General features: G+C 45.8%; 1 protein-coding gene across 6 annotated transcripts in view; it reads left to right on the top strand.

Moving 5' to 3' along the window:
• TET3 (tet methylcytosine dioxygenase 3) overlaps nucleotides 1-10,315 on the top strand; it is a 119,395-nt gene extending 109,080 nt beyond the window's left edge. For all 6 annotated transcript variants that reach the window (XM_035272217.3, XM_035272220.3, XM_035272219.3 and 3 more), the window contains 2 exons: nucleotides 1,457-1,793; nucleotides 2,550-10,315. In XM_035272217.3, coding sequence (XP_035128108.1) covers nucleotides 1,457-1,793; nucleotides 2,550-4,333 — 2,121 coding nt within the window. In that variant the 3' untranslated portion in view covers nucleotides 4,334-10,315. The remainder of the gene's footprint in view (nucleotides 1-1,456; nucleotides 1,794-2,549) is intronic.
• The last annotated feature ends 5,248 nt before the right edge of the window (nucleotides 10,316-15,563 follow it).

The raw sequence follows: 15,563 nt of genomic DNA, 5'->3' as shown, positions 1-15,563 counted from the left end.
CATCCACAATTTAAGGCTGGGGAAATATTGGCTTGGTGTGTGAGTATGATAAAGGAGATGGCTGGGGATATGGGCTCTGGATTTGCTATTCATATATCAAAGGCACACTTGCAGGGAGTCATTTGCTATCTCTGAGAATTAAGTAGCCCTGGGAGGGGCAGCCTGTCTGGGATCAAGACCTCAAATGCCAGAGCATCAAGAATATAGAAAATAAGAAAATACAGTCAATGCAAGCATAGAGAGTAAACTTGGGGGGAAAAAAAGCAAATCTTGTTGAGAAATGTACACCAACAAAATCAATTTTAACAGTGAGGAAAAAGTTTTTAAAGAAATTAGTGGAAAAAATATAGGAAAGTTGGAATACATTCTGCTGAGTGAAAAACCAAACCATTTTTGAGGGCAGTCTGGCCGTTATACTTAATATTCATTCTAAGGAATTAAGAATCTTAGAAAATTTAGCTAAAAGGGTATTTTGAAAAGTGTTGTCTATGGTATAAAAAATTGGAAACAAGTTGAAATATCTGATAATTAGTTAAACTAATACATTGACACAACAGAATAATATTACACAACTCTTACTGGGGGAGAATAATGCACAAGAAAATATTTATACTATGTTAAAAAAAATGAAGCTATTATATGACCATTTGCATAATGTCCCCTTTATATCCAAAAAGTAATTGTGTACTTATGTATGTACACAATTAAATGACCCTGGTATTTAAAGTGATTACTTCTGGGTGGTGGGATGGGAGATTTTATTTCCTTTTTGTTTGTCTAAATTTTCTATCGGCGCATAGAGGTTTTTCATAAAAAGAAACTTTTTTTTTGAGATGGAGTTTCGCTCTTGTTACCCAGGCTGGAGTGCAATGGCACGATCTCGGCTCACCACAACCTCCGCCTCCTGGGTTCAGGCAATTCTTCTGCCTCAGCCTCCCGAGTAGCTGGGATTATAGGCACGCACCACCATGCCCAGCTAATTTTTTGTATTTTTAGTAGAGACGGGGTTTCACCATGTTGACCAGGATGGTCTCAATCGCATGACCTTGTGATCCACCCACCTCGGCCTCCCAAAGTGCTGGGATTACAGTCTTGAGCCACCACGCCCGGCCAGGAAACATTTTTTTAAGAGCAAAAGGAGGCTGAGTGTTTAGAACAAGGAAGATAATGGTGGACGGTCTGAACTTCACTGGGCAACGAGGTGCCATGGCCTCAGTGCTATGCCAGAGGGCAGAGCAGGCCTTTGAAAGTTGATGAGCGGACTGTAAATGCTGGCAATACTGTTGCCCTGTGAACCAAGATCAATGTGCTTTCCAGAAACTCTTGGAAGTAGTAGTGTCGGGTGTTGGAATTGTGTGGGGAAAGACAAGGTCATGTGTTTGGCGTGCTCAGACCCCTCTCTGCCAGCACTCGATCCCCCAACCCCATGTCCTCTCTACCCCACTGCTTGGGGCAGGTCTGCACCCTGACCAAGGAAGACAATCGCTGCGTGGGCAAGATTCCCGAGGATGAGCAGCTGCACGTTCTCCCCCTGTACAAGATGGCCAACACGGATGAGTTTGGTAGCGAGGAGAACCAGAATGCAAAGGTGGGCAGCGGAGCCATCCAGGTGCTCACTGCCTTCCCCCGCGAGGTCCGGCGCCTGCCTGAGCCTGCCAAGTCCTGCCGCCAGCGGCAGCTGGAAGCCAGAAAGGCAGCGGCCGAGAAGAAGAAGATTCAGAAGGAGAAGCTGAGCACTCCCGAGAAGATCAAGCAGGAGGCCCTGGAGCTGGCGGGTGTCACGTCGGACCCAGGTGTGTGGGGGAGGCTGCCTGCCAGGGGTGGCATTGGCGCTGTCCTCATGAGGGCCCTCGCTCTTCCACGCACCCTCCTGCATCACGCTGGAACTGTGGCCTCTGCTTAACTGTCAGTCAGAAAGGTAGCAGCAGCAGCCGCAGGACACCCAGCCTGACAGGAGGCCGTGGGGATGCAAGTATAGCAGGACTTGTTATCTGCGTGGAACTGAGCTTGGTAGAAGGGAAGCACTGGGTTTCTCTAGATTGCTCCCCTGGGAGAATCGGAGGCTCCCCTCTGAGCTCTAGTTTACTCTTCTCTGAGATACTGAGGTGAGTAGCAGCACTTCAGGGCATGTGGGTGTGCTCCAGGGTGGAGGGGCTTATGGGCAGAGATGGTTGCCGGCAGGCATCTTGAGTTCTCGTCTCCTGGCCTGGTTCCTGCTGTGATCCCCACTGAGCTGGGCACAGGGGGTGGTGGTGCTTCAGTGCAACTTCTGGAGTTCTTTAGGGTGGGGGCAGGGGGGACTGTGGACCCTGCATGAGCTGCTTCCACCAGGGATCACCTCTTCCCACCCCCAGTGGGGCTGGGGGCCTGGGCTGAGCCCGGCCCACATCCAGGTCCAGACTGGACATGCCTCAGCACCTCACCTGCCTGTCCCGAAAGAGGAAACATCCCTGGAAAAGAGGGAGGGTCCATCCCCAGTCCCTCACCCAGGGCCTCTCCAGGCAGTGGTGGTATCTGCCCCTCTGCCATCTTGCCTTCTGTTTCCTCAGGCCTGTCTCTGAAGGGTGGATTGTCCCAGCAAGGCCTGAAGCCCTCCCTCAAGGTGGAGCCGCAGAATCACTTCAGCTCCTTCAAGTACAGTGGCAACGCAGTGGTGGAGAGCTACTCAGTGCTGGGCAACTGCCGGCCCTCCGACCCTTACAGCATGAACAGCGTGTACTCCTACCACTCCTACTATGCACAGCCCAACCTGACCTCCGTCAACGGCTTCCACTCCAAGTATGCTCTCCCATCATTTGGCTACTATGGCTTTCCATCCAGCAACCCCGTCTTCCCCTCTCAGTTCCTGGGTCCTGGTGCCTGGGGGCACAGTGGCAGCAGTGGCAGTTTTGAGAAGAAGCCAGACCTCCATGCTCTGCACAACAGCCTGAGCCCGGCCTACAGTGGTGCTGAGTTTGCCGAGCTGCCCAGCCAGGCTGTTTCCACGGACACCCATCACCCCACTCCTCACCACCAGCAGTCTGCATACCCAGGCCCCAAGGAGTATCTGCTTCCCAAGGCCCACCCGATTCACTCAGTGTCCAGGGACCCCTCCCCCTTTGCCCAGAGCTCCAGTTGCTACAACAGATCCATCAAGCAAGAGCCAGTAGACCTGCTGATCCAGGCCGAGCCTGTGCCCAGAGATGCTGGCAAGATGGGCAAGACACCTCTGCCCGAGGCGTCTCAGAATGGGGGACCCAGTCACCTTTGGGGACAGTACTCAGGAGGCCCAAGCATGTCCCCCAAGAGGACTAACAGTGTGGGTGGCAGCTGGGGTGTGTTCTCATCTGGGGAGAGTCCTTCCATCATCCCCGACAAGCTCAGTTCCTTTGGGGCCAGCTGCCTAGCCCCTTCCCACTTCACAGATGGCCAGTGGGGGCTGTTCCCCAGCGAGGGGCAGCAGGCGGCTCCCCACTCTGCAGGACGGCTGCGAGGCAAACCGTGGAGCCCATGCAAGTTTGGGAACAGCACCTCTGCCTTGTCTGGGCCCAGCCTGACTGAGAAGCCCTGGGGGCTGGGGGCAGGGGATTTCAACTCAGCTCTGAAAGGTGGTCCTGGGTTCCAAGACAAGCTGTGGAACCCCATGAAAGGAGAGGAGGGCAGGATACCAGCCGCAGGGGCCAGCCAGCTGGACAAGGCCTGGCAGTCCTTCAGTATGCCCCTGGGCTCCAGCGAAAAGCTGTTTGGGGCCCTGAAGTCCGAGGAGAAGCTGTGGGATCCCTTCAGCCTGGAGGAGGGAGCGGCCGAGGAACCCCCCAGCAAGGGAGTGGTGAAGGAGGAGAAGGCTGGTGGCGGCGCAGAGGAGGAGGAGGAGGAGCTGTGGTCGGACAGTGAACACAACTTCCTGGACGAGAACATCGGCGGCGTGGCTGTGGCCCCGGCCCACGGCTCCATCCTCATCGAGTGTGCCCGGCGGGAGCTGCACGCCACCACACCACTCAAGAAGCCCAACCGCTGCCACCCCACCCGAATCTCGCTGGTCTTCTACCAGCACAAGAACCTCAACCAGCCCAACCACGGGCTGGCCCTCTGGGAAGCCAAGATGAAGCAGCTGGCGGAGAGGGCACGGGCACGGCAGGAGGAGGCTGCCCGGCTGGGCCTGGGCCAGCAGGAGGCCAAGCTCTATGGGAAGAAGCGAAAGTGGGGGGGTGCCGTGGTCGCCGACCCTCAGCAGAAAGAGAAGAAGGGGGTCGTCCCCACCCGGCAAGCGCTGGCTGTGCCCACAGACTCGGCGGTCACCGTGTCCTCCTATGCCTACACGAAGGTCACTGGCCCCTACAGCCGCTGGATCTAGGTGCCAGGGAGCCAGCGTACCTCAGCGTCGGGCCCAGCCCGAGCTGTCTCTGTGGTGCTTTTGCCCTCATACCTGGGGGCGGGTTGGGGGTGCAGAAGTCTTTTTATCTCTATATACATATATAGATGCGCATATCATATATATGTATTTATGGTCCAAACCTCAGAACTGACCCGCCCCTTCCTTACCCCCACTTCCCCAGCACTTTGAAGAAGAAACTACGGCTGTCGGGTGATTTTTCCGTGATCTTAATATTTATATCTCCAAGTTGTTTTCCCCCCCTTATTTGGGGGGCTTTTATTTTCTCTTTGTTTTTAAAACTCTATCCTTGTATATCACAATAATGGAAAGAAAGTTTATAGTGTCCTTTCACAAAGGAGTAGTTTTAAATTCCATTTAAAATGTATTTATTGGATTTTTTTAAAAGCGACAATAGTAATGGTAAAGGATGGGCAGGAAAGGCCAGCAGTGCTCCCCTGCCCAGTCTCGCTGGGCCCGGCGAGCCAAGCCCCTCGGGCGCTGGTGAGGTCCTCAGCCATCTGCCCCTCGAGAGCCAAGCGCGGACAGTAGCCACCCAGTTCATCCCTCCCGACACACACACCTTCCCTTTGGGGAAGGGAGCCTCAGGACAGCCTCTGTCCGATAGGATGGGAGAGTCTGCAGAAAACCATCTGGGGTCCTTTTTCCAGTCCCCGGCTTGGAGTCGAGGGGCAGATGCACCCCAGGCCAGCCCCTCTGAGATGCTGGCACAGCTTTCCCCAGAAACCAGGTTGGAAGTAGATGGCTTCAAGCTTGCTAGTCTCCACACTGAATCCTCTGTCCGTTATTTATGGAGTCACACGATGTCATGGTTCACTAGGCAGCACCTCACGCTGGAACTGGAGTGCAAGGTTCTTAGGGGCCGTGCCTACCATGTTGCCAAACCAATGCATGCTGGGCTGAAAGAATTTGTCTTAGTGGCAGTTTTTTAAAAAAATGCCCCCAAAGTCTATGCTGATGTTGAAAAAGGGCTACTGTATCTTTAAAAACAGGAAGTTGAACCCAAGCTGTGAAAAGCCAGTGGTGCTCTGTGCATGGTGCTGTGCGGAGCCTGGTGCTGTATAGTGTTGTGCTGGGACTTTCTTGACTCTTGGGCAGGTCACATCCTACAGGAGCTCAGCAGACCAGTGTAACAACAGTTAATGCATCTATCCTGATCCCTGAATTTCCACATTGGACAATGGTGCATGCCTCATCCCTGAGCCTGCTTCCTCCATGCTATCATCGGGTTCAGGGGCCTACACTTAACAATTTTAAAGTGCAAGAGTCAAACATTTTCAACAGGTTGCTATGGTTTTTCCTCCCTAATTGGTGCCATTTCTCCATTTGATCATTTTTTTTTCCTTTCTCCCCTCTTCATCCACTTTAACATACCCGTTATAAAATTCTGGTGCATTCATTCGGTTCTTTGAAATGAGAATGTGGTGCTTACTTTTTGTGACATTGTTGAGATAGGTTGGGCCTGATGGGAGCAACACTCATTGTCACCAAGTCAAACTGCTTGGGAGTGTTGGTTGTTCTTGTGATATTAGCAGAAATGATCTCACGCTACCCATATGGATGTGGATGTGGTGAATGGGGGGGCTTCATCAGGACACACAGAGGGGAATGTGGCCACACAGTGGATGACCACCAAGCCCTGAGATGACCAGGTATTTACTGAGCAGTTGTATTCAGATATGGGTCTTCATGAATCATGTTTAACAATCAGATGACAGCTAGAGGCAAGTTCCTGAGCTTCCGGGTGCCTTGTGTAAGAGCTGAGAACCGGCCTGCTGGGTGTTTACTGTATCTGTTTGGAAGCACTGGCAGAGGGTCGTTGTAAGATGTCCTGAGCATTTATGTGGTCTGGTTTTAACTGTAAATAGTGAAAGATTTTTTTAAGCACTTTTGCCTAGATTTAAACAGCAACTTGAAAAAAAAAAAGTATGTTTTAACATGTAATTGTGGGAGAAACTGTAAATAGTAGCTGAATATTTAACGTGCTTTGTCTATCCTCCACTTTTACCATATTCTGTAAAGTTGCATTTATTTTACAGGACAAAAAATGAAATATTATTGCTTTTGAAATAAATACCCAAGAGCTTATCAGGACTTAGAATTATTCAGAACTCAGATCTATAGGAAAACCTCTGACCTTCAGTTTGACAAGCTAAAGGAAGCAGAGTCTTTAATGAGCATGCTAATTTTCTAGTTTTGAGGAAAAATTGGGTCCTTTAAATGCTATTTTGCTTATCGCATCAGTACTTTTATGCAGGTCTCATTTGACTCCGTGCTTAGGTAGATGCGGGGGTGCCTTGAAAACTTCATTTTAAATGATCTTAAGCAAGAAATACAATATTTTACGAAATATGTGGAGAATGTGACCGTCTGTATGACCCGTGGAAGCCCCAGGTTGGCTGTTGGTTTGGAAGGTCCCGAGTGTAACCCAGGTGATGCTGATACTTGGCATGTGTGAATCTTCCTGATGTGTGTTAAATACACTCTTCCCCTCATCACCTTTTGGTAAGAAAGCCATTAGATGAACGGAGAAACCAATACAAGCTAAAAGCATGCGACGTCTGTCCCCCAGCCCAAACTGCCTTGGTTCGTCAGTTTCTAGGGTAGGAAATAGGCTGCTGAGAGGTGAGTCAAGAGGCAGTCGCCATTGGATGTCCCCACTCCCCTCAGAATGCATTTCCAGAGTTAGGCGGTGTGATTGCCGTGCTCAAGCCCATGCTGATTTGTACACTACATGTCTAACCTACCTCAAATCTCAGTCATTAAAATTAGCATGCTTTAGACATATATTTAAAAAGTAACTATGCACAGCTCTTTATCCCCCCTTGCTGCTGAAGGTTTCTTAAAGAGAAAAATCAAATTTTTATTTTTTACTGGCACTATCATTTTTTAAATCCTAAAGATGATTAACAGACATTTTTATCATGAGAAGAAAAATAAAGCCATTGCAACTAAAGAACCTAACAGCATGACCAAGTTCGAAGAGTAATATTATAGCAACGGAAACCGATGGCGTCTTAGTCATCTCCCCAGTGTGCCCTGTCCACGGACACCATCCACGTGCAGTGCAAAACATTTGGTTCCTTTTCTGCTCTGTTTTGTTTTCCCTGCCTGTCGCGTGCAAGGGAAGTACTTGTAAAGTTCTGTGCTAAGAGATTTTTAAAATAAAAATCGCTTCGCAGCAGGTTCTCACAAAATAACTGGTGCTAGCTCAAGAAATCATTATCTGACCATCAAAAATCCTGACTAAAGGTGTTGCATGGATTTGGGGGTTTTTTTGGTTTTTGGTTTTGGGTCTGGTTTTTAGCAGGGCCAATGTTTCCCACACCCCGGCTTCATGGGTACTGCTTTGCCTTCTCACCAAGGTGACGATGGTGTGCATGGAAAGAGATGATATACCCCACCGACCCCTCTTGGTCCTTCCACCAGCCTCTTTTGGAAACAGTAGTTTGCAGGGCAAGGGATTTTTAAAGTGCTAAAGCAAGGAAAGAAGTAGCAGAGCTTAACTGCTTTGTATCACACAGCAGCAGATGCGCAAGGATGGTTGACAATGAGTCAATGATAACCTGATTTCATTGAGAGAAATCCAGCCAGACTTGCTTCTAGAGGTTTAACCACCATGAGATCTCAAAGCAAGGCAAAGCTGGTGGAAAACAATGATATCCCTGACGTGCCTCAACCAGTATCTCTTTCCTTTTGTTACTGAAGTGTGTTTTATGGACTAGGAAGCATTTTTATGAATTGAAATAGTCTAAATAAAATGGTGCTATGGTGTTTCAATGTGACTGTCCCTGATCCTGTCTTGCTGAGGTGCTATCAACGTTCTGAAACCACAACCAACCAAAAACAAGGTGGGCTCCAGTCTCTTGGCTTTTGTTTTCCCTCCCCTCTTTGGTGCTGTCTTAGACCCGTTTACCGTGCTGTAATCTGCTCTGAGCAGTGTTGTGTTCTGTTGTATCGTTCTTCCCTTGGTGGCCAAACAAAGCAAGTTGAGAAGGCAGCTGGCTCCCTTGCTGTGATCCGGAGTGGGCCTGCCTGGCTTTGCAAGTGCTTTGGTTCCACACCTGTCTTCTCAGGCTCGATGTGAAAGGAAGGGCAAAGGGTTTTTTGAGTTTGTTTTTGTTTATGAGGAAGGGGAGTTGGATACTCCTGTCTCTCCTAGCATGATAGGCATTCTCATAGCCAGGGACACAGATTTTCTCCTGCAGCCCAGGGTGCTAAGCAGACGTCTCTGGGAGTCCCAAGGGCACACCAAGGGAGACCAGGTGGACCTCCTTCCTCCCCTGGCACTGACTGGGACCATGGGGGGCAGGGGCTTCATTCTCTAACCCAGCGTTGCTTCTGCCTCTCATTGGTAACCCATTATGTTCAGACTACAGGAAGGAGCTTTCTTTGCTCACTCGATGCCACTGAGGCTGCTTTTTAGTTGGTGCTAACCTAAATTTCTTCTTGGGTCCGCAGAAGTTGATGTTTTAAAAACTCAACAGGAAGCTCCATTTTGTGTCATCCACTGTCACAATAATTTTTTTAAATACCTCAAAAACAGGACATCATGACAACTTCAGTACAGTAGATTCCATGGGGGTCTGACACCTGCAGGTTGTCCTTCTCATGACGTACTTGACCTTGAAAGATCTGGGGTCATTTTGTTTTTCATTCTTCAGCAGTTAAAATAACGGAACGCCGAAAGGAAGGAGCGTGGTTGGCTGTATTTCATTTAAGTTTTGCTTTTGAATAAAATGTGAATTTTCTATGCCCATCTCATTGAGCTTTCTTGGTCATTGTTGCTGTCATTTGAAATGACTCCCTCAAAACCTAGTTATATTAGCCAGCCGCCTCTGCTGTAGTACAGGGCCAATTTCAATATACCCTGGACCAAAACATTTTTGAGGTGCATACCCCCAGCATAAGTTATACAGTCCCACATCCAGGTGCAGAGTTTTCTCCGCGAGTGCGGGGAGAGGGGCAGCCCCCTCTGGTGCTCCCAGCCCTTCCTCCTGCAGCGCTGCAGGCAACAGCAGAGCAGTAGGCTTCTCCCCTGAGCAGAGACCGCAGCACAGAAATGCGAGGTCTAAAGTTGCTTTTTGCCTAAGAATCAGCGAGCGATTTGGCCTACTTCCTCATTGGCTTCTATTCTGATATCAGGGATGCTTTTTGTAGTGGTATTGTTTGCTCCCTTTTCGCGTTTTGACTACCCGTCATTCAGGGGTAACTAATCACTCTTCACGTGGGGATTTAAATTAAGAAACTAATTGGCTCATTTGAACATTCCAAATTTTCTTGGTTTCAATACCCTTTTTTTTTCTTTTGAGGGGAAAAGAGGGGAGAAAAACAGGAGTGATGTCATTTATTTTTCATGTATTCCAATCAAACAAGGGCAGGTCGTATAGTGGCATATTAATACATTAGACTTAACCTAGAACCCCTGTAGCTTTTTGATGTGTTTTATTTCTTATCTCTTTGAATTCCTGTTTGGTTACTTGGCTTCCAATGGAGGTGAACTTAACAACCATACTTGAATATTCCGTCTTGACTTTGTAAACTGTGGCTACTTGAAATGAAGTTTATCTGGGGTTGATGGATGAATGGTAGATTTTTGCAATGTCTCAAGGCAATAGGATGTGTATTAAACTGTAGATATTCTTAGTACAGTAAATTTATGCTGATAATTTTATTTTGTATAATTTTTACCTTTTTGTTAATATTTTTTCCTTCCACTTTATTGGTTTGCCTCCTGAGCTACCCCTCCTTACCCTCCTTTTTCCCCCAGTGTTTCAGTAAATTTAATTTAGGGTGCCTAGAAATTGCAAGTATGTATCCTTTTTGATTTGTATTTTATTATAATTTACACAAACAACTGGGTTTGTGAACTGTATTACTCCTGGTATCTTTAAAATGTTGTGGGTGTTTTAATAAATTTTATATTTATTTTTTGCACTCAAATTCATTGTGGGCTCTTTTTTTCCCCTCCTTGAACCAGTTCTGGAATGTGATGTGTCAGTTACCCTATAACTTCACCTGCCCACCGTATGTTGTAGATGCGCAAATGAAGCCCCACTACTAGCAGTGGCAGAACCTGTCCATTCTGCCACCTACATAAAGGAATGTTCAAAGGGTATCAGCTGTTAAAACAGGATCTAAAGGGGGAAAGTGGAGATGGCCTTTTTCTCATCTATGTTCCTCTGTTTTCTTTCCCTTTTATGTTTTTGTCCCTTTCTTTCCACTGGGAGATACCCCCCTTCTACTAAAATTAACATCTGATGTTAGGTTTGCTAAAGGATCACTGAATGCTGCTTGGTTCCGATGGCTTGAACAGCAAGTCTAGTAGGGAGTGGCCAATATGGAACCCAAGATTCTGCTGACCCGTAAGGTCCCATGCCTGGAGCTACCTTCTTTAATTCAGATTGCCAATTCTGGAGGTAGCTGTTCTTGAAAAGGGAATATGAATTGAAGGAGAAGAGTAAGTGAGTGGGGGGAACCATCCTTGTGCTCTTCCCCCTTCCTCCTGCTTGAAACATCTGACTGAAATTGATCCAGCATCTTTGAGGGACAACCAGCCCAACTGTTGATAAGGACTTCAGCAATATCCCAACATCCCAAGTCACTCTAGATGAGGACGTTCATCTCTGAGGGCATGTCAGTGAAAACCCCATGATCATAATGAGTGCCAGGTGATGATGGGCTTAGAGGTTTTTACCTCCATTTTACTTTGCTTGCAAAGGAATCCACTGGAAATGCCTTGGCACACCTGGCTATCCAGGCATCCTCAAACATGTTTATATGTTTTACAAAAGTGGAGTCACACTGTGCTTTGTAACCAGCTGCTTTCCTCCTTGAGTTGGGAGAGACCTAGTTCTGTCCCCTTCCTGAGCCCCTGTCATGATGGCCCCATCTGCAGAGGCTGAGGGGAGGGCCAGGACATTCCCACTTCAGCTAGGGCTGCTTTCACTATTGGTTAGCTATAACTATGCTGCCATCTCTTCTTACACAAGTTCCATGTTAAATACAGAAAATTAAAAGTTCTTAAAAGTTATCTGAAATTCCACCACAAGAGAACTGCATATTGGTTGCAAACATTTTCTGAGTGTGTAAATATGACCGGTATGTATTTTTTAATGGAATACAATAATACAATGTTGTAATCTTTTTGCACTTAAATTGTCTTTATGAGTATGCAGAATAGCATTTTTTAAATAGTTGCCTAGCAATGTTTTTTTGGTATGGATATAGAAGCATTTAATCATCCCTGCAGCATCAAACTCTTTAACGTCCCAACTTGTTGCGTTATAAATTGAACTAATCAAAATGTGCCTCCATGGAAATCCCACTCAGTCTATTTCTTTCTATGCTAAGAAGTGACACAGTAAATTCCCCTCTGCCACATGACTACATCCTTAATTCCATGAACCTTCTTGTAACAGGTCCAGGCCCTGTCCACCACTACTCCCCACCGCGACCCCGTCTGTTCACACCTACAGCATGATTCATACTGGGATCTCTAGAAATGAGCAATTTGTTCCAGATGGGATCTGACTCATGCAAGCCAAGCACAAAGACCCCAAGGAGCCCCACGATCTGGACACGCTAATAAATGCACACCGAGGCTTACTAGCTTTTTAAGCAGCTGAGTTTTACTGAAGGCTTGTGGCTTGGAAAGAACATGGCTCCCTCACTTCGCAATTGTGCGATTTGATGAGCCGTTTCGTTTCCCTGTGTCATTTTGTCAATAAAACAAGCTAATGATACCACATGAGACTGATAAGAAGGATCCAAAAGTTGCTAGAGTAGTGAAAGTGCCAGGCACTAAGGATGTAGTAGGTAATAGGAGCTATCATTATTACTCTTGACATATATAAAGCTTTAGGTCACTAAGGAGGCCAAGACTGGTCTTGGACCATATAGTGACCTCTTCTGTAAACTCCTGCCAAATCAGGTCCACCAACTCCAGTCTTCACGCAATTCATTTTTTTTTTTTAATGCTTCACACAGCAGTTGAAGTGTAGCCATCTTAAATGGACTGTTTAACCCTCTCTCTCTGCCTATTTTGAATCTTAATTTTGTCAAAGTATTTGTTTACCCAACCCAGCTACACAACTTGGTCAGCAACTATCATTATGTATTCTGATGCTCTTGTAAGCTTCTTAAGCTTGGAGAGCTATTAGTCATCTTTGCCTCCCATTGTACTCTGAAAATAATCGGCATTCAACATCCCATGTCCATGGCATGGTGCATCCATCCATCCATGAAACCCTGAAAACAAGTTCAACACATAATCTGGTGCATGTTCCTGTCAGAGCCAGGAAGACAACATAGAAGACGTGAAAGATGAAGACAAAGCTTTGTTAAGTCTAGATATCCACAGTGCTTCATCCCCACTCCAGAGGTCTTAGCAGAGGCCTGCTTTCCTCGACTGAGAATCCCAACCCCAGGCCCAGGGAGCCTGCCTAATTTCCCTCACTACACTTCAAACCATCTTCCTGTATGTCCATCCTCTTTACCACACACACACTAACTCCTGCTGCTCCGTACTCCTGCCCCATCCCCACTCAGTCTCTCCATGTGCACCCTGTGCTGCTCCTGTGGAACATGCTTCATCCATTTAACCCTTTTCTGTGGCTTCTCCCTGTCACATGCTTTCAGGTTCACCCCAGCCTGACCCTGCTTTGCCTCATACACTTTTCCCACTCCTTCCTATCAACACCACATGTCTGCAGGTGTAGACAACCTACTAGCTTCAAGGTCCATACCACTCACTCACCTGTACCCGTTTCTCCAGAAACAGCCAGTTTCTAGACCAGGGATCCTCATTCTCACTGACTTCTGTAAAGCCTTGAAAACCCTCTGCTCCCAGACTGCATAGCCAGAAACAGTCCACTGTCCCAGGACCCTGCCCCCTTTCATGGGCCCCTTTGTGACTTCATGTCCTTTAAATACAAATGCCCTCAAGAGAATCAATCTTCTCCACAGACTATAAGCTTTCCCTCAAAGGACTTGTTCAGCCACCAGGCCTCAACTATGACCCTAATGCCAATGATTTCCAAAACCATGTCTAGCCCTGACCTCCCTCATGAGTTTGGGCTGTTGGATAGCTCAGGGTGGCTCCCCATGTGGCCTCTCAAATATGAAGGGCTTTCTGATGGTAGTGCCAGTAATACCACCAAATTTATTTGGTGTAAAGTATCTAAGAAATAGATACTTCACATTTATTTATTTGTAAAGTATCTAAGAAACTCCTTTCAAAATCCATTAAAACATTTACATAAACTATAAAACTCCAAATAAAGAAAATTAACAATAAGAACCAAAACATCAGCAAAATTATACTCAAGGAAGTAAAAAATTAACAGGGAACCAAGTTACTTAAAGCCAAGAAAGTTTTACTACGTAAAAAACAACATGCAGATCTAAGGGGTATAAAAGTTTTTTAAATTATAACTCAAGAGAGAAAAAAATTTTTTAATTATTTTTAAAAACAAATATTAAGAACTCAAAGACTAGCAATGAGTGCTTTGCAAGAAATACAAGAGATTAGACAGTGACTACAATCAATTAGACAGAAAGTACAATCTACTTTCAAACAGTTTAAAAATCCCCACAGCTAACATCTTACTGAGATGTTACTTACTAAGAACTAGAGCAATACAAGAATGTCCACTCTCATCACTCTTACTCAACATAGTACTAGAAGTCCTACCCAGAGCAATTAGGCAAGAACTTGAAATAAAAGGCATCCAAGTTGAAAATGAGGAAGTCAAATTGTCCCTGTTTGCAGATGACAGGATCATACATATAGAAAAAAATAAAGACTCTACCAAAGAATTCTTAAAACTGATAAATTTAGTAAAGTTGCAGGATAAAAAAATTAACATATAAAAATCAGTAGTATTTCCATACATGTGCAACGAACTTAGCAGAAAAAGAAATCGAGAAGGCAATCCCATTTACAGTAGCCACCAAAAAGTAAAATACCTCATAATAAATTTAATCAAGGAAATGAAAGGTGTCTGCAAGAAAAACTACAAAACACTGATGAAAGATATTGAAGAGGATACAAACAAATGGAAAGACATCTCATGCTAATAGATTTGGAAAAATTCATATTATTAATATAACAATACTACCTGAAGCAAGCTACAGTTTTAATGCAATCCCTATAAAAATACCAATGACATTCTTTATAGAAATAGAAGAAAAAAAATCCTAAAATGTGTATGAAACCACAAAAGACCCCAAATAGCCAAGTCAATCCTGAGTAAAAAGAACAAATCTGGAGGTATCACATAATCAGGCCTCAAAATATACTGCAAAGCTGTAATAACCAAAACAGCTTGGTACTGGCATAAAAACAGACACAAAGACTAATGGAATACAATAGAGAATCCAAAGTTAATCCACTTATTTACAGCCAAATGATTGTTGGCAAAGATGCCAAGAATACTTATTGGGGAAAGGACAATCTCTTGAACAACTGGTGCTGGCTTATAAGTGGGAGCTAAGCTATGAGGACACAAAGGCATAAAAGTGATATAATGGGATGTGGGGACTCAGGGGGAGGGTTGGAAGGGGGCAATGGATAAAACACTACTTATACTGCTCAGGCGATAGGTACACTAAAATCTCAGGAATCACCACAAAAGAACTTATCCATGTATCCAAAAACCACCTGTACCCCAAAAATACTGAAAAAAACAATGTGATTACACTTAGTGCCATTAAATTGTACACTTGAAATGGCAAATTGTATGTTCTGTATATTTTACCACAATAAAATTAAATATCTTTTAAAACAAAAACAGGCATGGTGGCTCACGTCTATAATCCCAGTACTTCGGGAGGCCAAGGCAGGTAGATCACTTGAGGTCAGGAGTTCAAGACCAGCCTGGCCAACATGGTGAAACCCCATCTCTACTAAAAATACAAAAAATTAGCGAGGTGTGGTGGCACATGCCTGTAATCCCAGCTACTTGGGAAGCTGAGGCAGGAGAATCACTTGAACCCAGGAGGTAGAGATTGCAGTGAGCCATGATCATGCCACTGCACTCCAGCCTGGATGACAGAGCAAGACTCATATCAAAAAAAAAAAAAAAAATGCTGGGGAAACTGGATATCTATATGTGAAGAACTAGAACCCCATTTCTCACCCTATACAAAAAAATCAACTCAAAATGGACTAATGACCTAAATGTAAGAC

Source organism: Callithrix jacchus, chromosome 14 (genome assembly GCF_049354715.1).
Source record: "Callithrix jacchus isolate 240 chromosome 14, calJac240_pri, whole genome shotgun sequence".
In the NCBI taxonomy this organism is placed as follows: domain Eukaryota; kingdom Metazoa; phylum Chordata; class Mammalia; order Primates; family Cebidae; genus Callithrix; species Callithrix jacchus.
This window is presented reverse-complemented; position numbering and strand designations above follow the sequence as displayed.